Here is a 24,837-nt window from a genome sequence, read left to right on the forward strand (position 1 = left end):
ATTGTGATCTTGTAGGTCCCTATGTTAACTGTCCACAACCTGACAAACTTGAGAGCCTGGAGAATGGGAATCAAATGAAGCTTGGTTCCCTTAGCTTCGTACTCCATCACTCTTTGGTGTTTTTCCCTTGCTTTGTATGAATGTGGGGAAGGATGACTTTGCTCAGTGCCATTACAAGCTCTGCAGTTTTCATAGAACGTAGGAAAACTGCAGCCAAAAACATAAAAACATTCAAGTGGAGTTTATTCAATTAATTTTAGTTTCCATTTATAAAGATTTTACTATTCAAGCAAAGGAAAATGAGAATTAAAGTGTGGCTAAAGCCACAATGTGCTGACACTCAGCATAATTTTACAGCCTTTTTAATACTCAAGTAATTTTTAAAATAATAGGCTCAAAATAGTTTAAAAAAAAACAAAACTAATAGCTTTGCAAAATTATGCTTTTATTGCATGGTTTCAATTAACATTTTTTCCTCTTATCAAAGAGACAAATTATGCTTCCTTTTTTTCTCTCCAGGAAATTATAGGATGAGAGAAATAAGGTGAAGACTTGGTCTAAATATGGCTGGCACTCCAATGGAAAGAGGACAGCATTTACGCTAACACTAATGGGTTCCAGAATGACTGGCTCTTGTAAACAAGGAAGATGTTAACAACTCTTTGCCAGTGGAGAAAGAGCTTCAAAATGTGGGTTTTCCACATCTGGTGAGTCAGATCATTCAATGAAATACATTAGTTATTACATTTAATATATACAACCTGAAGAATTACAAATAATAAAATACTTTTAATCTGAATGTGGTTTGTGGTCACTTTGAAGTGCTCCAAAAGGTGCAATGGTATCATTAAGGCATTTTGCTGTTGCATACGGAAACCTGTTATGCTACAGGTGAAGAGAAGATTTATCCCACATGGTAGGAGGCTGCATCTGGGTTATGAAAAGGAGATTGATACTAAGCTCCTCTGAAGTAAGAAAAGCTATCCCAGGGTCAGAGGGAAAATGTTTAATTCTCAAGTAAAGCAGAGATGGCCACAAAGTTTAAATCTTTCCTTCCATTTACTGAGGAAACCTGTGTCCTGATGCCTCCTTGGGAACCATCATTTTAACAACAACAGTCATCTATATACACTTTTAAGGATTGCAAAGTCCTTTATCTACCTACCTCTTTTCAACCTTACAGATGTATGATGTAGATACTAATATTATCCTCAGATTACAGAGAAGACTGAGACAGAAAGTGATGACAGGTCTTGCCAAGGATCCTACAGCTAGCAAATAAATGAGGCAAGATCCAAGTGCCGGCATTCTTCAGGTCCAATGCTCCATCAACAGTATCACCAACTTTATCATGGTTTATATTTATACTCAGAATAATAACCTAAAAATCCAGGCAACGAGCAGTTAAGAATAGCAATAAAATAATAATTTCCTATGTCTATACTAAAAGACAACATAGCATGTTGGAGTGAAGAAGATACAACATCCCACATCTAACATGTGCTGGCCATGTGACCAGCTGTGGGTTATATAACCTGTCTCTCTGGGGACCAATTCTCAAAGAGACCTTAGTATTGCTCCATTTGACTAAACATGGTCTCATCATTCAGGATGGTTCTACTTTGTTTGCTGTAAGAATCAGTCTTTCTGAAGCACTAAGCTAACTTTCCAAGTGAAATGAGTTGGCCAGTGTGGCTCAGTGGAGGGAATTTCTATCTGGAACTTTCTAGATCCCAATGACATCAGAGACCTAGAATCCTTCCTTTTCCCAGTCAACATCCTCCCCTACAAAAAATAAACAAATAAGATAGCAACTCTAGGTTTTCAAAAATCCTTCCATACATGCTATCACATCGGACACTCAGAAAAACTGTATGCAGTAGACAGACAAAACTTCATGGAAAAGGAAACTCAGATTCAGGGAGATGTCTTGACCAAGGGCACATAACTTATGAGTTTTCAGATTCATTCCCATGCTGAGCCAAATATACCTTGTTCCCGTTATACTAAAACCAGGGGAAAATAAAATAAAATAAAATGGAGCTCAAGTAAAAGTCTAACTAAGGCCAAGTGGGCAACCACTTCCTCTGCTTCTCTCTGACCTCCTCCTCCTGTCCATATCCTTTTAAAAGGTACAGCATGTATCAGTATTTTCATCATACCCTATGTTACCAGAGATGAACAATTCCTCAATTAAAAAAAATTTCGCTGTTTTCATCTGAACTTTACTGTTAGCAAACAATGGCCTCTGAAAGGAAAGGATTGCCCATCTAGTAATTCTACAGGAAAGAGTATTTCATAACTGTTTCTGACTAACATTAACAATAAGGCTAAATTTAGCTGAAAACCATGACTCAATCAAAAGGGCAACAAACTAAAAAAAAAAAGGATTTAAATAATTAAGTTTGTAATAACTCTCTTCTCCCTAGATGCTGAAAGATCCAATCCCCTTATGTTTCTGTAAGTTGTTCTTGGTTTTGTTTTGTTTTTTAACTCTCTTCCCATCTCCGAAAAGAAAAGAAGAGAAGAGAAGAGAAGAGAAGAGAAGAGAAGAGGAAGGAAAAGGAAAGGAAAGGAAAAGGAAAAGGAAAAGGAAAAGGAAAAGGAAAAGGAAAAGGAAAAGGAAAGGAAAGGAAAGGAAAGGAAAGGAAAGAAAAAAAGGAAAAGAAAAGAAAAGGAAAGAAAAGAAAAGAAAAGGAAGGAAAAGAAAAGAAAAGAAAAGAAGAAAAGAAAAGAAGAAAGGAAAAGAAAAGGAAAGGAAAAGAAAAGAAAAGAAAAGAAAAGAAAAGAAAAGAAAAGAAAAGAAAAGAAAAGAAAAGAAAAGAAAAGAAAAGAAAAGAAAAGAAGAGAAAAGAAAAGAAAAGAAGAGAAAAGAAAAGAAAAGAAAAGAAAAGAGAAAAGAAAAGAAAAGAAAAGAAAAGAAAAGAAAAGAAAAGAAAAGAAAAGAAAAGAAAAGGAAAGGAAAGAAAAGGAAAGGAAAGAATGAGGTTCTCCACTGGAGAACTCAAACTTGGAGAAGGAACTTGCTTAATGCTTAAGAAAAGCAAACAAATTTATTCCAGGACCCCAGCCTGTAAAACTGTCACTCCTGAGTGGACATGATTCAAATGACTGCCTATCACCAACCTCACAAATGTCCCTAGCATCCCCTTGTGCCCAGAGCACAACAGAGAAGGCTGTGACCTTTGAGCTTAAACTGGTTGTTTCCTTCCTGTATTCAACTCTATATCAAGGGAACTTTCCAAATGCAGCTTTAGAGTCTTTCTGAGTGCAGGACTGAAAAAGACTATTGGCCACCAGGGAGAGCTAAGCTGACTCCAAACAGAAATTTGTGGTTCCTTCCATTTGGCCTTGGCAGCCAGTCTTAGGAAGAAGTGCAAGGAAAGTTAATCATCTCATGTGAATCTGACATGAAGAGACGTACTTACTATGGCTGTTCACGGTTCAATGGAAGGTAGCTGGCCTCTGAAATAAACTGTGCATTTCTTGAAATGTGTCCATCCCCCCCAATTACTCTGCTCCATATTATAACAGCTGAGGTATATTTAGTCTTTAAAACACACCCTAGAGACAAAAATGAGGCAGACCTTTCAAAACCAGCCATGGATCATCTATACTGAACACAGGAGTCCAGAAAGTCTACTATCAAACATTTTACAGCCATTGCATTAGATCAGATTCAGGCTAGCGGTACTTTTTGTCTGTAACAAATCTTGCTATAAATTTAATGATGTCATTTCTCTATCAAATTATAGTACATATGCAAAAGTCAAGCACACCATACATTTTCATAGCATGAATTGCATTGTTACTTGTAAATGTTCAAGATATTCAGTATTTGTGATTAAAGCAATTGAAAAGTGCTCCCATTATAGTCTCTCCCAAGCAAGGTGCCCATCTCTCAGTCTCTCATTAGCTCTGCTGCCTGGGGGTGCTTTGAGATAATACCCATTTATCAACAGTGGGAATAGCATCGTATTTTAAAATATGCCTTAATGTGATGATAGAGAGGAAAAATAATGGCATATTAAGAGCTGACACACAGCAGCTTGGCCAAGGAAAGAATCAGTGAACATCAGAGAGCTTAAAGGGATGTGAGGGACCACCGTGAGGGACCACCATGCTGGTCCAAACCCAGCCCTGCTTTTGTAATCAGGAAAAATGACAGCCCAGAAGAGCACAGGGCAGAGGACAGAGACTGGGCTGCCTACACGGGAACACCTGGGCCCAGGGCTTACCTCTTCACATCTACAACGGCAATGAGGGCATTGACTAAAGACCTTTTTGTGGTGGGCATTATGCTACACACAAGAAGAGAGAAAACCATGGTCCCTGCCCTCAGGAGGCTTACCACAATGATGAAATCCAAGGTACAGACACACTCCTTCAAAAAACCAACCAACCAACCCTGAAGCTTCCATTTATCTAGCACTTTAAGATTTGCAAAGCACTTTACAATTATTATTTGAGGCTCATGACAACCTTGTAAGGTAGAGAGTAGCATAATACTCATTTTACAGAAAAAACAGGCTCAAAGGGGAAGGTACTTATCTACAGTCACTCAGCTAGAGAAGAGGGATTCAAAGCAAGGTTGAAGTTCAACACTAACCACTAGACCACAATTTTCATCCCTGCAGATAAGGCCGAGACATCAGATAGGACTTGTCTAAAATCTCAGAATGAATTAACGATAAGGCAGAGCCTAATAAGGGTATGGATAACTATATGATGCAATTAAGCTTGAACCTTTTGGTTATCTGCTTAGGAACATATCTGCCTCTTCCCGCCCCCACTCTGTTTTCGTTCCTTTAAATGAGAAAGGTGTTGAAATGATCATCAGTTGGGGAGGAGGATGGAGGAAAGCAAGCTGGGTTTCATCCCTGTAGTTTTGCACTGCCAAAGGAGCCTCAGCATTGGGTCCAATGGAAAATGAATGGAGCTCAAACCCCCGAAGGACCACATGGAGGCACTACACTTCCAACCACACCAGCCTGCGTCACTTAGTGCATGGTCCGGTTCCTCCCTCTGGGGGGGCCAACGGGGCTCCACATTAAATAGCCCAACCAGAGACTCTGGGTCCTCCTCCTAAGTCAGGCCTTCTGGAACGTCTCAATGAGGCCTTTCAGTTCCAATGCTCGGGAGCTGCAGCTGACTTTGATGACAATCAAAAATCCTCCGTCGTGGGACTGAGGGCTATGAACATCATGTCATAGCCACTCTGCTGGTAAATTTATTGGAGGGTGAAGCATGTCATTTATGCATCAACTCACAGGAGAGAAAAGCAATCCCTATGAAGTTAATCTAATAATAGACTGGGAAGCAATGATTACTGTTCTGTGTACCAGATATTTGTAGCAGTGGTTGGCCTGATTCTGCAGGCCTCACTTGTCAGAGCTTTGGGATTAACAAGTGTTTAGCTGAGAACCTATGGGGAAACAACAAGAAATGGCTTCATGAGGAACAAGCCCTTCATTCCTTTCCACCGGAAAGATGCTAAAACCGTATCTTGTCTCTGCTTCCCCCTTTTCACCTCCCACTGCCCACTATAAAATCTCCCAGCACTACAAGCATTTCTCAAAGAACACAGATTCTGGGGAATGATTTTCAAGTGAATGTAGAAAAGGAAGACCCTTTTTTGCAGTACCACACTAGAACACTGTTCAGTTTTGACAGTAGAAGCCACTGACTGTAGAGTGATTCCAATCTTTCCAATTCTCTACTGGGGCTGAATGGCCGGGGCCTGCATTATTGGCTAGATTTGTGCTACCCCCTCAAAAAACATCTCAAATTTTGGGTGAAAGAAACTCAAAGAGATTACTCTATGGGTTATTTGCTTCTTAGTGTGATTCTGGTCAAGTGAAAGAAGACAGCCATTCTTGTGGCCAGAGCTATAACTGGGGTAGGGCAACCAGAGCACCAAATTTAGAAGACAGTGATAGGACTTCAGCTGTAGGGAAACAACAAGGTGAGCAGCTAGTTAGTAAGAATCAAGCTTTCCCCCTTATTCTAAGGGGTGGCTTCCCAGAGGCATCCTGGGACTTCTGCCTCTAATCTCCCCACCAAGGGCATGCATACACGCACATGGACATGCTGTCCTTCAAGCCATTTTTTCCAAGGATGGTTTGTGGAGCTTGTCCTCAATGAAATAAAAAATTCCTAGTTATGGTGTGGCTCATGGTCCATGTTTCTATCTAATACACCCGGGGGTCCAGAACCACAAATATATAACACTCCAGGAGGTTCACGACGACCAGACTATAAACAGAAGACGAGGATGTTTTGGCCAAAGAAAGGAGAGATGGCAGAGAATCTCCAAAAATAATAATAATAATTATTATTATTATTATAACCAGATTTTTCTGTACTCGCCCTACATGGGGTCCTGACGAGTACAGTATCATATGAAAAACTTGGCCACCACCTCAGTGAGATATCCTGCTTATCAAGAGGCAGTACAGTACAGCAAAAAGACAGTAGTCAGTGAATCAAGCAACCGGGCCCTGCTCTGTGGCTAACACTAGCAAAGCTGATGGATGACCTTCTCTAAGCCTGAATCCCTTCAACTGAAAATTGGAAGGTCTGGGCCACAAGACTTCAAAGTTTTTCTCTGGCTCTAGTATTCTAGGATGCTCCAAGCAGTTTGGGGGCCGTTGCTGTAGAACCTGTTGCTTGACATTTGGTCTGCCCACCCATTTCTTCTACAGTGACAGGAATAGGAAAACCCAAAATGATTTGTCACAATAAAGATTCTCCCATAGATTTAATTCTATTTTTCACCTTCTACTGCCTACCTTCTTCAAACCTCAAACCATTTCCTACAAAAATTCCTCTCTCCACTGATTTATCATCTCGAAATTAGAAAACAGAAGCCTGCACTATCTCCTTGAAATTCACAATGTTACAAGGAAATCTCTGCTGTGAATTTAGTATTGCTTCCAAATTATCCGTACCCATGTCAGCAGCTTGGCAATGCCCGCTTCTGATTTTAGAATTTAATTCAGTTCAAACAAAACCTTAATCAACTCTTCTGTGTAGAGAAGGCACTCTGCTAGGCACTTAGGGGAAGACAACACAGGAAATCAGGCTGAGGCTGAAATGTTAAAGCCACAACCCAGGGTGGTCAATAGCATCGCCAACCACTAACTGCTGCCATCATTCCTCCTAAGGCTCTTCTTTTTCTCCTCATTGGTCTCTAGTCACTGCACCCCAGGCTGCTTATGGAGGCCATCACTGCCACTCTGCTCTCACTTTCTTTCCCAACTTTGTGCTCTAGTTTCCAGATGACTCTTCAGGGCCTTGCCCCTTTTGTTTTATACTCAAATCTTGCCAAAAGCCTAAACATGGGATACTCCCCACCATCCCACCTTCTCTCGTCCTACACACATGCTTGGATTTGGTCAACTTTAAAAGTTCTCTGTATCCAGCTCTGGTCCTATCCCATGCCTGCTTTATCTCTCACATCTCTCCAGCACCCCAGCCAGCTCCCTGGGCCAGGTCCTCATCCCCTCTCACCTGAGCTACTATAACAGCTTCCTCATTGTTCTCCTTGCCCCAAGGCTCTCCCTTCACTGATTCATCTTCCACACAGCTGCCAAAGTGAACAACCACCCTAGTGACCTTGGCCCTCCTTTCATCAAAAAGCCCTGTTGGTCCCTCCTGCCTCTAGGATCATCTACAATCTCCTGTTTGGCATTTAAAGCCACTTCACAGTCTGCCTTCAGATTAATAACCTTGGAAAGTTTATTCTCCATCATACTCTCCCTTTCACACACCTTGATCTAGCCCTACTGTACCACTTACCATTCCTCAGACACCATAGCTCATCTCCTGTCACTGGGCCTTCCGAGAGGCTGTCTTTCTCACTCTCAGCTTCATGCTGGGAATAACTCTTCCCTTATCTTTCAGTTCCCATCAAAGGTCAGTTTAAGGGCCACTGGCTACATGAGGCTTTTCCTGATCTGCTCTGTGCCTCCTCCACCCCCAGCTGGAAGTATCTGCCCTAAAATGCTTCAGACTTACTTGGGGGGTTTCCGCACATACTTATATGTGTATTTCTAATCCCCCTCACTCCTTCATGTTTGTCTTTGCATCCCCAACACGTAGCCCAGTACTTAGCACATAGTAAGAGCTTAATAAATTCTTGATCAATTGATGGAAAACTATCTTCAATGCTTCTATTTTCTGTTTTCATTCTCTCCTCGACCCATTCCTTTCAGATGGCTATGAGGTGATTAGTAATCTCTTTAATTACTGAAGCAAATGGCTCCTTCCCAGGCCTCAACCTTCTTGACCCGTGCTGGATGCTCCACTGTTGCCACATTCCCTCTGCTTTGGTAGTGGGATCACCCGAGGCTCCTCCTGCCTGTCAGAGCCTCCCTAGTGATTCATGCAAGGTATAAAGCTCCTAAGTCTGGCTCCGTTCTGGGCCCTTTGCTTGTGTCTTTCTACACTGTAATCTCATCGGCTCCATACCATAAGCTTAATCAGCCCAAGAAACGTAACAATGGGGAAGTGCTTGTACCAACACACTAATCTGACTCCTGGCTATACTAAGAGTTCCATTATAACAGAGTTTTCTGAAATATTTCCTAACGGAGACTTGGAAACTAATACGATAGGCAAATCTGAACTTAATTATAAAACTTGATAAACATATATTACTTTTGATTCTCATGCAAAAAGTAAACCATAATAAGTCAATATCTGTTTAATGACATATGCATTGTGGCTCTGATTGGTTATCACCATCTAGACCAACCCCCTTGCTTTGACAGAAGAGGAAACTGAGGACTTGAAAAAGTCACTGACTAGATGAAGATCTTGAAAATGGTAATTAGTAACAAAACCAAGGCAAGATACCAGATTCCTTGAATTCGAGCCCAAGGCTTTTTCTGCTCTCTCTCCAAATGAAAACCAGGGCTTTTGTTTGTAGCACCAAGAGATTTATGAAACAAATGAGCATGTACCTTATGACCAAAAACACAGACAACAAAGTCCTTTCTCACCATCGCCTCCTTTACAGAGAGCATCGTATTGATCCCTGCACAATGTTGTCAGTGAAACCAGTGCACGTACCACATGAGGGTTAAATGCGGGCAGAGCTTTAGAAGTATTTGTAATGCTGTATAAGATTCCAAGGCTCCTCCTGCAGTGTCATCAGTATGCCATAAAGCATTAATCAAAGCTCTTTGGGCAAATATGCCTAAGGTCTTCTTTGGAAAAGGTCTGCCTCTAGGCTCATAAAACCAGTGGGGACCCAGTGGGCCACAATGGAAACAGCAATGGCTCTAACGTCAGAGCTATAGTCCAGGTGATTTTAGCCAAGACATTTGGCTTCCTTGAGGCTCCATTTTGTCTGCTTTAAAATAACTGGGCTGCATTACGTGTCTTCTGGGGCCCCTTCTATGAGCCCATGCATTTGCTAAATTATGAGCAATTCTAAACTGGAATGAAATATGGTTTGGTGGGGGGTGGGGGAAACCAAAATCAATAACCACCTTCATTCCTCTACCAAGGAGCAAAATTTCTAGGAAAGGATCCATTCTTCCTAGCAGAAGGATTTTGCCATTAGGTTTTCATATGTCAAAAGCTATAAATGCTCTTAAGCCTCCAAACTAAATCTAGAAAACATGGTTTCAGACAGGCATAGATGTGATATAATACGTGAAGGATACTACTTGCTAACTTCAACAGGTACCACCAAAACGTGTTGGACGGAAATGTGTAAAGAGAAAACCATAACTAATTCAGGATCCATTTTGCAACAAAAACTAAAGAGAAAATCTTCCCTTAAATCATCCAAATTTCAAAAACACTTTGCAGACATAGTTATAAGACCAGCCATACAAACGAATGTTGGCTGTTGACCTTCTGCTATCAAGTGAAGGCTCTCCCTAGCTTTCAAAAGACTACATTTCCTAAAGATCTATGAAAAGGGAACAACAATGAATGAAACACTCCTTCTAAGTGTTCTGGGAAAGTGAGGTCCAACAATCTGTTCCATTGAAAGTTCAACCTCCCTGGCCTGGTACCCAAAGCCTGCTTGAACTGATCCACAAATTCCAGGCTACTCCTGTTTGCATAACTCAAGTTCTAGCTAACTTGAACTACTAAGCATTGTAAGTACATATGCCCCGAATCTTCCTATCTTTGTTCAGGCTGCTTCTAATCCCTGGGGTGCCACTCCCTTCCCCCAACATCTACTTTTTCTTCTTTAAAATTCAATTTATTATATAAGATTTGATGAAATTCTGCTTCCCCTTCCCAGCTTGAATCAATCTGCCCTTCCTCTAATTATACTTTGGCTCTTCCATTTAATTCCATTCCACAAATATTTATTCAATACCTCCTCAATGTGAGAAATATAAAGAGAATCCACACATGAAAAGTTCTGAATATCTACACCCAGGACCTTAGGTAAAGATATATCCAAGATATAATGGAAAGTAAGCTACATACACACAGTTTTTAGTAGAGCTTTGTGTGTGTGTATGAGTGTTATGTCTGTATATATGTATATACATATTTCTATTGTGTTAAGTAGGACTACATGTGAAACAATCTCCCCTCCAATACTGAAGAGTAAGTTCGGATTTGGCAACAAAGACGATGCCTTATCCATGGAGGCAGCTTAACACAATTCAGGCACTTTGGACATCATCCTGCTGCAGCCTAGGTTTACACTAGGAGGCTCTGAGTTGCTTTCTGCTCCAACAATAAAGGAACTTAACAAGTATCTCTTTATTGTCATACAAAGACCAGTGAAAATCCATCTGCACTCAAGGGGTTTATAGTCTATAAAAAAAGATGCCAACAAGGAAACACACATGAAAATGTAAAAACTGAGAAAAAGAATTAGAGCTCCCTCATTTTTCAGTGGAAAAGCTCAGGAATCATCAACTTCTAATAAAGCTCCGGTTGCAGCTTTTCTTCACTTTAAAATCATTGCTGCTGCTAGCACCTGCCAACTCTAGGGCCCATCATCAAGCCTGAGGCCTCTGAAATGGCCTGCTGCCCTGTGATATTGCAGCTCTGCTGCCTAGGGAGGGGGCACACCAAAAATTGCTAGAGCATACTGGTTGCTTCACATGCCCTAAATGGATTCGCTGAAATAAGCATAATAAATGAAAGAGAATAAAATAAAAAAACAATTTCACACTAAGTGAAGGCTTGACTTATAGGAAGTGGCAGCTCTGATGGCCCAAGGCGTGGAATTAGTTTTGCCACTCGATAATTTGACTGATTCACTCGAGTGGCCAGAAGAGGACATTTTCTGCCTGATTTCAGGGTAATCAAGTCACCTGCTCAGCGGTGGCTGGGGCCAAGTCAATTGCACTCTGCTGAGCACTGAGTGTGTGCAGCGAGGAGCAAGAGGAGAGGCTTTCTGCAAGTGTGTGCAAAACTACTGAGCTGTTAAGGAAAGTGGGAATAGCTTGTTAGAATGCTGCACTATAGCAGCTTTTGCATGGGCTATGGGAGGGAAAAGGAAGTGCAATCTCTTCTTCCAACAAGTAACCTGTAGGGCCAGTGGTAAGAATCTGTTTCATTACCTTTCCGATAGGAAACGGGACAAGTCCTCAATGGCTAATTGTGCTGAGGGCAGTTCAGGCCCTCTTTCTCATCTAAGCACCTCTTGTCTAGACAAAAAATAAGGGATATATACAAACACAACAATAAGGATCAGGAAGAGAAGTTTGTTTAAAAAGCAGGGATAGTAATCATTGAAAAAAGTCAAAATCAAACATTCAATCAAGAGAAAAATCTATATTATATGTCAGTCATATAAATATTCTATTAGCTGCTTGATTACATATGGGTAAATGCATTGGTATATATGTGTATACATGTGAGTATGTAAGTGTGCATGCACGTATATGTCTATGTGTGTGTGAATATGTATGTGTATGTATATGTATCTGTCCTTAACTATAGCCTACTTGGGGAAAGTGAGAGCAATGAAAAATAAAGTAAAAGTGTACAGCACAAAATAAAAGCATAACCTACAAGGAAACAAAGATGGATACACACAAATATTCTATATTATTCTAGAATTATTCTATATTCTATTACTCTATATCCATTCATGCTTTCATGAAATGGAAATCTGTCATATATCTTGAATCCTCCCTGATGTTCCATTGAGCATATGATAATGTTTTGTTTTGGTTTGGTTTTTTTGGTTTCTTTTTCTGTCTTTTTTCTATTATATTTTTTCTTATTTTGCATTTAGTTCAATAAATAAACTTAAAAAAATAATAACCGTAAATCTGAATGTTTAAATTAAATAAATAAGGCAAATAGAGGATTTATGATTGGGGGGGGGGGCGGGGAAACGACTTCTCAATGTCCTTCTATCGAGTCATCCTGTGAGCTGTCCAGGACTTAGTCAAAGGTCCTAGAGAGTCATTTGAGGCATGGAAATTAATTTACTTGGGGTTCTGACCCTCTTCTTTGGTGCCATCTGAGAATCTGGTGACATCTCAGGAGTCCCTTCTCTCTTTTTTTTTAAATGTGAAAAATTTAAAAGAAAAACAGAAGATTACAAAGGCTAGTGAAAATAAAGTAATTTTTGTTCTATTAAAGTTGACAGATGCCCTGAAATCCCCAGGGGCCACAAGTTAAGGAGTCTTGCTCTTGAGAGCCATGGATTGAGAGCAGAAAAGACTTCCAAAAGGCATTGAATCCAAACCATGCATTTCAGAGCTAAAGAACGAAAGTCCCAGAGAAGCATCTATGAGATACAGAAGGCAGTGGGAGCAAGTCTTTTGATGGAGTAAGATCACACTCAAAGAGAAATGGTCCCTGGCAGGTCACACATTGACTCAAAAGAATACAAATTAGCATTATTTATATTGTACTGAATTTTCTAATCTTTTCTTAAATGGTTCCCAATAACGTTTCAAACTAGTTCCTGGGAGTTTAACTCTTCTGCCTTTCCCTACCCTAGTACTCTTTCCCCTATAGGGAATGGCATGAGGACTCTGGGATTTCAGGTAAACCCAGAACCCTAGGCCATATCACCACTTGTTTTTGTTTTTCTTTGTTTGTTTGTTTGTTTGTTTTGGTTTTTTTTCTTAACAATTGAATAATAATTTCAATGTTTCATATAACTTAAAATTATGTGTTTTATTTCTCCTCTGATCCTGAGTAGTCCTGAAACAGGTTTTATTCAGGGAGTTGTACTATCTATAAACAGTTTAAGAACAATCTTCCTTTCAAGCTTCCTTTCAGGATAATGGTTTAAAAAAAAACCAAGGCATTATCCAACAGAAGTTAAGGAAGAACAAGGAGGCAGACATTGTCTTAGTCAAAAGAGAATAAAGCAATAATGTCAACATAAATTTGGGCTCATAAAAATAATCCTAGTCCAGAATGCAGGCACAAAAAGACCCCCTTCTTGTTGTCAAAGCATAAGGAACTGGCAAGAGGCAAACCTAACATGATATTCCTGAAAACTTCATGGTTGCACCAAAATTGAAGTCATTTTTTATTTGGCTTCTCAAAGTTAGGTTTGCTCTTTTCTGCAATGGGGTTTCTCTTCCTAGATGAAGAGAAGGGAAGAGATAACATAACTTGAACAGGGTTGTTTGGCAGGGCGAAATTGATTCTGTTTTTGTTTTGTTTTGTTTTGTTTTTGTGGGCCTCACTCACCTAAACAACGTCAACTGAATAAGTGGGGACGAAGGGAAACAGGGAGAACAAAAGGGACGTGTGGGCCATCTGAGAGCAGAGTCCTCAAGAGGCAGAGCCAGAGACCAGCACATCACATTAAGTACATCCTACTCTGCAAAGGGAGGTGAAAAAGCCAGTGCAGGTACTTATGCAGCTGCCATATAATCAGTATGTATGCAGAGACTTTTCTCCCATTTCTGGAACAGTGCAATAATAATATAGTCTCAGATGTGAGGGAGCTCTGTGAGCCAAACAACAGGCATGGACTGTCTGGATGAGGTTTGAGCTACTCGTCAGTGACATTTGGAAAACAGTTCATTTGAAAAGCATAGCTAATCAATCTTCAAATGAATTATTCCTAAAGAAATTCAGCTGGTTTATGCAATTCCCACTGATAGAAAAAGAAACATGGGAAACACCCTTAAATTAATTCTACATTACCACCTTTTTTCAGTCCATTTTCTTTTTTTTTTTTTTATTATATATATATATATATATTTTATAATATTATCCCTTGTATTCATTTTTCCAAATTACCCCCCCTCCCTCTATTCCCTCCCCCCGACGACAGGCAATCCCATACATTTTACATGTGTTACAATATAGTCTAGGTACAATACATGTGTGTGAATATCATTTTCTTGTTGCACAATAAACATTAGAATCTTTTCAGTCCATTTTCAAAAGCTAATCAACTTCATGATTCAACTTCGATCCTGTCCAGGTTTGGAAGAATGCTATGATTATCCCAAACTTCGAAGAAACAGGTTCACAACCTCTCAGACCAGATATGTTAGTATAATGATAAGGTGACCTTGCCTAACCTATTACTACTGTCTCGTAATACTTTTTCAACATGTGAAAGACTATGGAAGGCTAGCATACCTTTCTTTGCAGATATTCATCAAAACTAAGAGTCTGCCATTCTTATATAGTTTATTTTATAGTCTACTTGGATTTTGCAAGTATATAAAACATTGTGTATAATACAATCTTTTCTTAATGAAGGATCATGTTTAAATGAAATTCTCTAACTGCCTCAGTACTGTGACTCTTGGCATACAGGTTTTTCTCACTAAGATTCTCCACTCTTCCAGACTAACCTACTAGCCTTCCATTTTGAGAAAGAGAATAAAAATAGTGAGTTTAAAAACAAGTTAAGATCTTTGTCCCTCATTATATTTGAAGACAGGAGCAATTCAATCAAATTCTTAATCTCTTGTGGTTGTTGAAAAGCAGAGGAAAGGAAAGATAATACAGTTAAGCGTTATGTTAAGAGAGACCAAAAAATCCATTCTTAGTCTCTCAAGTTGTTGCTCCCCCCCCCATATGAGAAATATAGCTAGCATTTATGTGCCACTTGAAGATTTCCAAAAATGCTCGATATGAATTTATATCTGCCTTTTCAATGATTCCATCTACTAGCTGTAAATCACTGCCCTTTGAAAAATCAGCCTACAAGCAAACCAAAGGATAAGGGGAAAAGGCAACACAGAGCATTGAAGAAGGCCACAGGATCAGAAGACCAGATTTCTCCAAAAGAACTCAGAGGCTACCTGGGCTAATTCATTTTACTCATGAGGACAGTGAGAATCAAGGAAGATGAGTGACTTCTACAAAGTCACATAGATGCTAACTGTTGAAGGAGGATTCCAGTGTACGGAGCCTTCCAGGGTACTATGTGATAGCGAAAGAAAAGAAAAGAAGCCACTCAGGGGCAAGAGCAAAGAGTAACACATTAACAAACATTGGATTAATATCCACAAAATATCCTGAACCGATAGCAAGGCCTCCAGTATAATGGGTAGAATCTCTCTGGAGGGTTTGTAAAAGGACGTGGGAAATAATGAGCAAGGATGAGTAAACACAGAGGGCCTGTAATTTGCACAGTTGGAGAGAAAATCCCCACAGAATCATGAACCCATTAAAACACTGATGTATTTCATTCTTTATTTCTCTGTCCCCTCCCCCTCTCTCCTTCCCGCCTTCCCTCTCCCTCCTCTCTCTCTCTCTCTCTCTCTCTCTCTCTCTCTCTCTCTCTCTCTCTCTCTCTCTCTCTCACACACACACACACACACACACTCACACACACACACACACACACACACACACACACACTGCCAAATGAGGACTCTACAATCACATTTCCTTTTCTGTACTGTTATAATGATACACACACACACACACACACACACACACATATATATATGTATATATATATATATGTTTTATAAATTACAAAAAACACTCTAACATTATTTTCTATTGTGGGTAATAGAATGACGTCTTTAGTGTAACACAGGGTGTAAGATAAAGAAAGAAATATTCAATACTTCCAAGCACCTACACTTTTAACAAGATGGATATTGCCTCCAGTTACTGTCCATTCTATATGTTTAGCTTTTTCTTCCCATCATTCCATCACAGGGTGTTTCCCAGGATACTAAGGCCCTTCCTTTAGCACTCCTGGAATTTTAAGGATACCAAAGAAACACATAAGCTGCCGATCAAAGATCTGGCCCTGTCATCATGTAAGCAACCCCCTCTTCCATTTGAACTATACCATCCCTTGGACTGCTGCCATTACTACTAGCATAAGAATGATATCAAAAGGATGGGCCACTGTTTTAGGAAGTCATTTGGGGTCGTTAAAAGAACTAGCTGATTTCTTCTTCCTATCCAAAGCCATTTGCAAACCTAAAACAGATTTCATGTGCAAGTTGAACCAAATACAATCACCATTATATTACTATCTGTTTTGTGAAGAAGAGAGAGGGGGAGAGAAACATACAAAATCTCCCAAGTGAATATTTAGTTTTGTTTGGTTCAGTACCTGGACTTGGAGGTTTAAAACGTAAGAAATGGTATTTAGTTTTGGATGAAAACTTTGTTTCATGCTAACATTTGTAAATGTCAACCATGCATCCCAGCAACATTTATCACCATATCAACTCTTACTTCCCTACCCAGTAGTTTCTGTTAATTTGTTGTATTTTTATGGAGTAATGACTCACATCTTTTTCACAGCCTGTCAATACAGCATCAAATTTAAGCAATCATAAGTCTAAGAATTAGCACACTGCATAAATATGGATCCCATTTGGATTTAGTCATTTGGGGAGCAAGTGACTGCACTGGGCTTTACACAAAGAAAAGAATTCTGACCATATTCCTAGTGAGATGCTACTTACTATTGGCCTGGCAATTTCTCTTCCAGACCAGCAACTGTGATTTTACTATTCACCATAGGATATAATCCTGCTGAATATCAGCTGAATAGATCAAGACACATGCTGTCATTATTCATATATGACAATGATGCCGCTGATTGGATGCCTTCTCATGCATATAAATGCGGCTGATTCTATGACTTCTTATGTATACAAATGCAGTTTGAAAACTGAGGTAGAAAATGGTAATGTTTCCAACAAGGGTCAGCAGGCATGTCGACTTTGGAGGACATCTATGGCCTCTACCAACAAGCTTTTTACCTTGGCCCTCCACGGCTCACCATCTAGCACCCTATGATCATGTCACCCATATGATCTCCTACTATGTAAACAACTCAGCGAGATAGTACTGAAGACAAATTGGCAGCACATTTACATATTGGTGACTAGTATTTCTATAAGGTGAGATTGCCATAAAAAGGCTTAAGCTTCAACTGATCATTCAGAGCAAGAAGAAATTTAAAAAGAGAGACGCGGGCCTGCTAAGTGAGGGCTAAACTGAAACTTTCCTAAAAGAATCCATGGGGGGAAGAGGGCTGAGCGCTACCCCATAGAAGGCACCAGCTCAGTGATGAATTAAGGAGACAGTCTTGGAAGAGAATTTCCTCATACTCAGTTAACAAGACAAGTCATAACTTTTCTGTGATAAGTAGACAAAGATTCTTTACATCAGAGAATTATAGAGCTGGACAAGCCCTCAGTGGACATCTAAACCCAATTTGCACAGTAACATACATGGCCATTCATCCCAGCTTTTGCTTGGAGACCTCCATGGAGGAGAAAACCAAGTCTGGCAGAATCAAAATGGAATTTGTGGAAATAAAAAAGTAGAGATTAAGTTAATGTGACCAAGTCGACCTTTCTCAGCCTCTACATGACATGTTCATGTAGCCATGTTCCAAGCCTCTGGCCTGACCTTCTCTCTTCTTTCTATGCTTGCTCTCTTAAGCTCTCCTGGTTTTAAAGCACATTGTGACAAAGGTAATGGTCAAAGTAATGTAAGCACTCTTAGAGTCACTTCTGAACTTCAATGCCACAGCATCATATACCTGCTGGGTATCTCATAGACTCCCCATACACATCTCAAACTCATGTTGTCCCAAAACAGCAGACACTATTTCTCCAACAAAACCTACCCTTTCCCCAAATTTCTACACTTCTGTTAAAGGAGCCATCATCCTCCCAGTTACACAGGCTTAGTACCTCGACATTCACCTCTGATTAGTCCTCCTTTACCCTTTTAACAATACTCAATCACTGCCAAGATTGGGCAATTCTCTCTCCACACTTCCTGCATCTATCCCCTACTCTTCTGTTATTCAACCCCACTTTAATTCAGGCCCTCATCACCTCCTAGCTTTTTAATGATTCTCTCTTAGTCTAATATCCTTCTCCATTACATCCTCCACAAAGCTGCCAAAATAATCTTCCTAAGGGACAGGTCTGAACTTGTCTTCTTTCTTTTTTTATACTTTCTTTTTTATTAATTTTATAATTATAACTTTTTTGACAGTACATATGCATGGGTAATTTTTTTTACAACATTATCACTTCTGTTCCAAATTTTCCCCTCCTTCCCTCCACCCCCTCCCCTAGATGGCAGGCATTCCCATACATATTAAATATCTTATAGTATATCCTAGATACAATATATGTGTGCAGAACCGAACTTCTTGTTGCCCAGGAAGAATTGGATTCAGAAGGTAAAGATAACCTGGGAAGAAAAACAAAAAATGCTCACAGTTTACACTCATTTCCCAGTGTTCCTTCTCTGGGTGTAGCTGATTCTGTCCATCATTGGTAAATTGGAAATGAATTAGACCTTCTCTTTGTTGAAGATATCTACTTCCATCAGAATCTATCCTCATACGGTATCATTGTTGAAGTGTATAATGATCTCCTGGTTCTGCTCATTTCACTCAGCATCAGTTGATGTAAGTCTCTCCAGGCCTCTCTGTATTTCCTCCTGCTGGTCGTTTCTTACAGATCAATAATATTCCATAACCTTCATATACCATAATTTACCCAACCATCCTCCAATGGATGGGCATCCACTCATTTTCCAGTTTCTAGCCACCACTACAAAAAGAGCTGCCACCAACATTTTGGCACATACATGACCTTGTCTTCTTTCAACTCCAAAGTATCTAATAGCTCCCCACTGCCCACAAGGAAAACAGGAGCTTTCTACCTTGGCATTTAAAGTTGCTGCAATCTGGCTTTCACTGACCTTTTTCTCAAGTACCCCTTTACAAACTCCAAGCAAAATCGACTGAAAAATTTAAATTTAAATTTAAATCCCAGAATTTAATATACCATCTCCTGCCTCCATGCTTGCTTAAACAATGTTCTCCATACCTGGAATGTAATCACTCATTATCCCCTTCTCTCAGGAATATGCCTTCCAGCATTTTGTAATGTTACAGAAAATCAATTTTTCTATCCAAGAGATTACCTCTCTTGCCCAGTTCTGTGTAATCTGATAAGCCATGGCACATATAAGGCTCCTCACCAAAACGCAAAGATGTTTTGTACATGTCTCATCTCAGTTGTGTTCAGTTATAGAGTACGGTGTCCCACCGTAAGTTTGTTGAGAGGAGGAACTGTAACATTCAGCGTTCACACTGGCCTATACAAAAAAGAAGCATTAAAGACATATGGATAAGGACTCTTACAAAGTAGAGAGATCATGAAGAGCAGGTACATACACATATATAGGGAAGAGATATGTTATTTTGCATCAATACTAAAAGATTTTTGATAATGTAGTTTTATGGACACAGTCCTTTAGACCTTTTCTGGAAACAATATCAACACTAGTGCATGTATAGTATCACACACTTGATCCCTACCTCTATCCCCACCATACATTACTCTCCTAATTTCCACTCTACAAAATTCCTACCTTACTTAATCACACCCAAGCTTGAGTGCCACCTTATATGAGGCCTTTCCTGATCTTCCACTTAGCCACCCATTAAAGAGTAACTAAATCCCCTCACTTGAAATGAGTTCTTCTTATTTGGAACATCATTTCTACTGTCTTATTCTTATCCATATTTGATTCCTACAGTAAAAGAGAAGCGCTTTATGAACAGAAGCTATATCATTTTATCTTTTTATCCCAAACATGTTAAAAATAATATATAAACACAGTATATATTTATTGAGTTGAATTATCAATTGCCTTGGAAAGTGCTTCTTTTTAAAATGCAGAAATAATGACCAGAATCTCTCTGAATTTGGGAATGGATTCTGTCCACTTGAAAAATCTTATCAACAAGTGGAAGGATGTTTGCATATCAGCTCCAATTTAGGCTGGAAGTAAAGCCCCATTTCCCTTCCAGCCCTAAAGCTGGTGTTATACCATCCTAAGGTCACTGTTTCAAATGTGTCTATCTTTAAAAAAAAAAAAAAAAGCTGAAAGCCATCTAAGAAGATACCTATTAGCACTTTATTACTTGCTCCTCTCCAATGCACATACAGGTCAGGTAAGACACATTCATCCCAACCACCATTACTACCCAATCCCTTCCCTGAATTACCTAAGAACTTGCAAACCAATATTGGTAGGCCTAAATATCTTGATGTAGAACCTATCCGGGGAGCCTGCAGAAGTCTGCATATCTTTGGAAGGAGAGAAAGAGGGAAGGAGACAGGTTGGGAGAGGGAAAATGAAGAGACATTGGATGCTGCTTTGTCCTGTTCTCCTAATGCTCCAGGGTACCAATGGAAGCCTGAAATTGTTAATATCCTTTACACCTTTAATAGAAAATAGTAAGGAAAACACTTTACTCAGTAAGGTTCCCTTGACAATTCCTATTTCCAGTGTATTTTATTTAATTAGTATACAGAACTTTTTGGATTAGCCTAACTACATGCTTTAGCTTAATGGGTTATTTCAGTTATTAACAGGAATTCACTGTACCACAATAAAATAAAATGGTGCCAGGCCAGTTTATGCTCTGCCAGGTACACTGTATACAGGAAAGCTCTATAATACTATTTAAATATGTTTCTCCTCTCCAGGGAAGGTAAGTAGCCATCTAGGGTATTCATTAAAGGAGTAAAACCAGAAGTTTCTGCAGAAGAGTGGGATTTCATTTGCTATTTGGTGCAAGGGAAGGGAGGATGGAGCAGAGGGGATGGGGGATGGAGGTAGAAAAAGTGGAAATCTGTCTTCCGATAACCCAATAGATTTGGCTTCTGTGTATGTGATTTGTATAAAAGAGCTCTTATTCTGGGCTGGTTTGGGGCCCGACCAGATGGAACGCAAGGCATCGTGGGATATGTCATTTATCACTGTGACAGTGTGTAGGCAGCGGTGATCCTCTCACCACGGGGGGGAAGTGAGTGCTGCAAATTTGGAGTGGCATTACAACTGGACTAGTGGAGTTTGGCAACACTTGGACAGATTCTCATTAACTTAATCATATTAATTTATTAGCCATATATATCAAAGTAATTCACTCAAGAATTGTCACAAGGAACAATTTATAACTGTTAACAATCCCCACGGGAGAGAAGGATGGCAGCTATTCTGAAGAACGGCTTTATGTTTGCTGGAAAGAAAAACTATAATCACATCTTGGAATGTCAATGGTCATCAACTGGTTCTTTTTCCACCATTCTTCCCTGAGACTCAATCACTGAGGCAATGTACAAAGAAAGGAGGATAAAACTTATTTTGAGGGCAGTAATAATAATAGTTGGAGTACATACTCCTCTACCACGTTAAGACTTGCAAAATATTTTATGATGTCTGATCATCTTCCATAAATGTATTTGTCCTTTAAAATCTATTGGTTAGATTATTTCAAGGAAATCTTAATTTCTACATGCTAAAGTCTAAAGTCACTGTTTTAAGAGCCAGACTAACCAGTATAAGTTCACATGTGGTCTTACAGGCTGCTACCAGACAAAGCATGATTCTTGTGAGGTTTTAAAACCAATCAAATGTATTTCGCTGCTGAGGTCACAGTTCATCCAGTCTCAATCTTGGTTGATTCACAGAGCTGGAAATGAACTATGACCTGTGTAAAAGCAAGTCAGATTATGATGGAACTGATTGAAAGGAAATCTGTTACCCATAAAGGAATGGAGAATTTAGGTGAAACTATACATAGGGAGAACTACTGATAGGATGGGCCTCTTGAACAAGATCATTGGCACATGACTCAAAATGCCTCAAATGCAGCTACTATATATAATCAAAGGAGTTCTGTTATTAAAATGATCTCTTTGGACTTTTTCCTTAGTAGGACAAAGTTGACATTGAAATCTAAAACTGATTTCCAGAGCAAATTGAAAACCATTATTAATTTAGGAAGAGCCTGGACTGTGTCCAACCAACTGACTCTTATTGGCCGTTCACAAAGCGATAGAAAGTTTAGAGGCAAAGAACTAGAAGTTGAACAGATGCCTATTGGTTGAGGAATGGCCTAATAAGTTACTGTACCTTAACATGATGGAATATTATTGTTTTATACAGTATGATAAGCAGGCTGATTTCAGAAAAGCCTGGGAAGACTTACATGAACTAATGCTGAGTGAAGTGAACAGAATGAACACATCATTGTACACAGTAACAACAAGATTATGTGATGATCAACTGTGATAGACTTGGCTCTCTTCAACGAGATGATTCAAGGCCATTACAATAGACTTGGGATGGAAAATTTCATCCTCCATAAGCATAGATAGAACAATGGAACTCTTGACTACTCATTGCTACTCAGACACTGTGCACAAAAACAACTGGTTACACTCAACCATTACCTTGGTCTGTTTTTTTGATTTTTGGCCCCCCCTCTTTGAATGGTACCATCTTTTCTTTCCTGATATTCATGAAGCAGTGTGATGAGCTCTTACTACTACTCATGCTTACTTCTGAACAGATGAACTGGACTATAGTACAAAAATGCACAACAGTGAAATCACTAGACTGACTGGCCTCCTAGAGAAATTGTTAGTGGATTAGATAAGTATATGCTGGCTCCATTAAAGTGTCGTAGAAGGTAAGTGACATTCCCGAAAACATTTTACCATGATAATGAAATGTCCAACATTAAAAAACAAACAAACAAGCAAGCAAACAAAAAACAAAAACAAAAACAAAAAAAACATCCAATACCGAATACTTTTCAAGGGAAATTGCATGGGGGAACTTGGATCTGTAGTAGTACATGTTACCTCCCTTTAGGATGTCAGCTGAAATTTCTCTCTCTGTCTAGTGAAACCATCCATATGTCTGTGATATATCTTTCTGATATGAATCAATGAAAAATAAGTATTGGTATATATGTGGATATGTGAATGATGTTTTATTACGTTCTATGACCAGAAGAAAGAACTAAAGCTGTTTTACAATAGAGTTCCTATGGGGCCTACTTTAGTGATTAAATGATTATTCAGAATTTGTATATAGCTTGTATGCAGTCAGGGTTTGCTCAAGTGACTTTTTAAAAGCTTAATTTGTTGTTCCACAAGTAGTTTACACATTCCCAGACTGCTCTTTCATAAGTGGCATATTAGATTTCCATTAAAATCCCAATTCTGACATGGAGGTCACCCTGGGATTTTGTACTGACTCTGGCAAAGCCAATCAAGCTCAGAAGTCTTTGCCTCTAAGCCTGGTAATAGAGGGAGAGGACATGTGTTGGCTGAACATGGGCAAGAAGGATGGTCACCACCGCAACTCTCAAACTGCAGAGAGACATGGGGCTAGACAATGGGAAAGGTTACGTGCACATCAATAATCCCTACAGATACATGAAAAACTGAACAAGGAAAGGCTTCAAAATCCAGTTAGCTCTCCTATAATGAACTATTCCAAAGTAGCAGAGTATGAATTAAATAAGGCTTTACTAGATAAAAGCAATTACTGGGCGGGGTAGATGACCCTTTAGTAAGGATGTCATATAGGCCATTCTTGTTAGAATGAGCTCTACTAGGTGGCCTGAGAGATCCCTTTCTAGATGAGTTATTTTGTTAAAAAGGTAACATATCAAAAAGCTGAGTTAATTTGTCACAAAGGCAGGACGGCAGATATTATCCATTGGGGTGGCTGTCCCTCATTGATGCTACTTTCCCTTTTTTTTTTTTTTTTTTTTGACAACAGAAGAAACACTGAATAAATCATTATGTATTACGATCACATGCATTTTTTTCCTTACCTTTCCTCATCCCGAGCACTCTTCTAGCTGAAATGGATATCATTAGGCATTGCAAACATACACTCAGAACTTTTATGACCTACACCATCATGACCATCACCCCATGGAACGAAAAGGTCAAATGCTTGAATACACAGCTGAAATGTGGAGCTGTGTACTACAGGAGATGTTAAGACTTAGAACCAAGATTTCTCTTATCTCTGTCACCTTCATCACCACCCACTTCTCAACTTAGTCCCCACCAAAGCATTTAATGGGATTTCCTATGCGGAAAGGACAATTAATAAAGAACTGAATTACCAATTTATTAGATTTTAGTCACTGCAGCAATGCAAGAGTTTTTATGAATACTCAAGAAATTCAATAATGTAACCTCTAGTAAAACGTGGAAAGCCCTGAAGGACAAGGCATTCAGATCAATATTAGTTTATTTCAACTGCTGTGCAAGACGAAGAATCACGGCTGATCATCTCATGGATTTTCTTACCTGTTGGTGAGATAAGGCCTGGCGATATGAGGCCTGGGACGCCATGGGGCAGAAGGCGCGCATTTTCTTGTATGGCCACTCCCAGAGAACGTTTGGGGGGTCTTCCAGGTCTTGAACTGTGAAAACACAAGAAGAAGGAACTCTGAAAAATGTTCTCTCTCTTATCAAAGCCTTTACCCATTCTGTTAGCCTTCAAAATCACGCATAATTGCGGAGCCTGGTAGGATCTTCTATAAAAATACCATTTTCAGCCATCACTGGAGACAAAGTTCTC

At 39.5% G+C, this 24,837-nt stretch overlaps 1 protein-coding gene across 1 annotated transcript in view; it reads right to left on the reverse strand.

The window, feature by feature from the left end:
• DACH2 (dachshund family transcription factor 2) overlaps positions 1-24,837 on the reverse strand; it is a 433,454-nt gene that overhangs the window by 196,176 nt on the left and 212,441 nt on the right. The window contains 1 exon segment of the mRNA XM_074278216.1: positions 24,564-24,679. Coding sequence (XP_074134317.1) covers positions 24,564-24,679 — 116 coding nt within the window.

This window comes from Sminthopsis crassicaudata, chromosome X (genome assembly GCF_048593235.1).
Source record: "Sminthopsis crassicaudata isolate SCR6 chromosome X, ASM4859323v1, whole genome shotgun sequence".
Taxonomy (NCBI): Eukaryota; Metazoa; Chordata; class Mammalia; order Dasyuromorphia; family Dasyuridae; genus Sminthopsis; species Sminthopsis crassicaudata.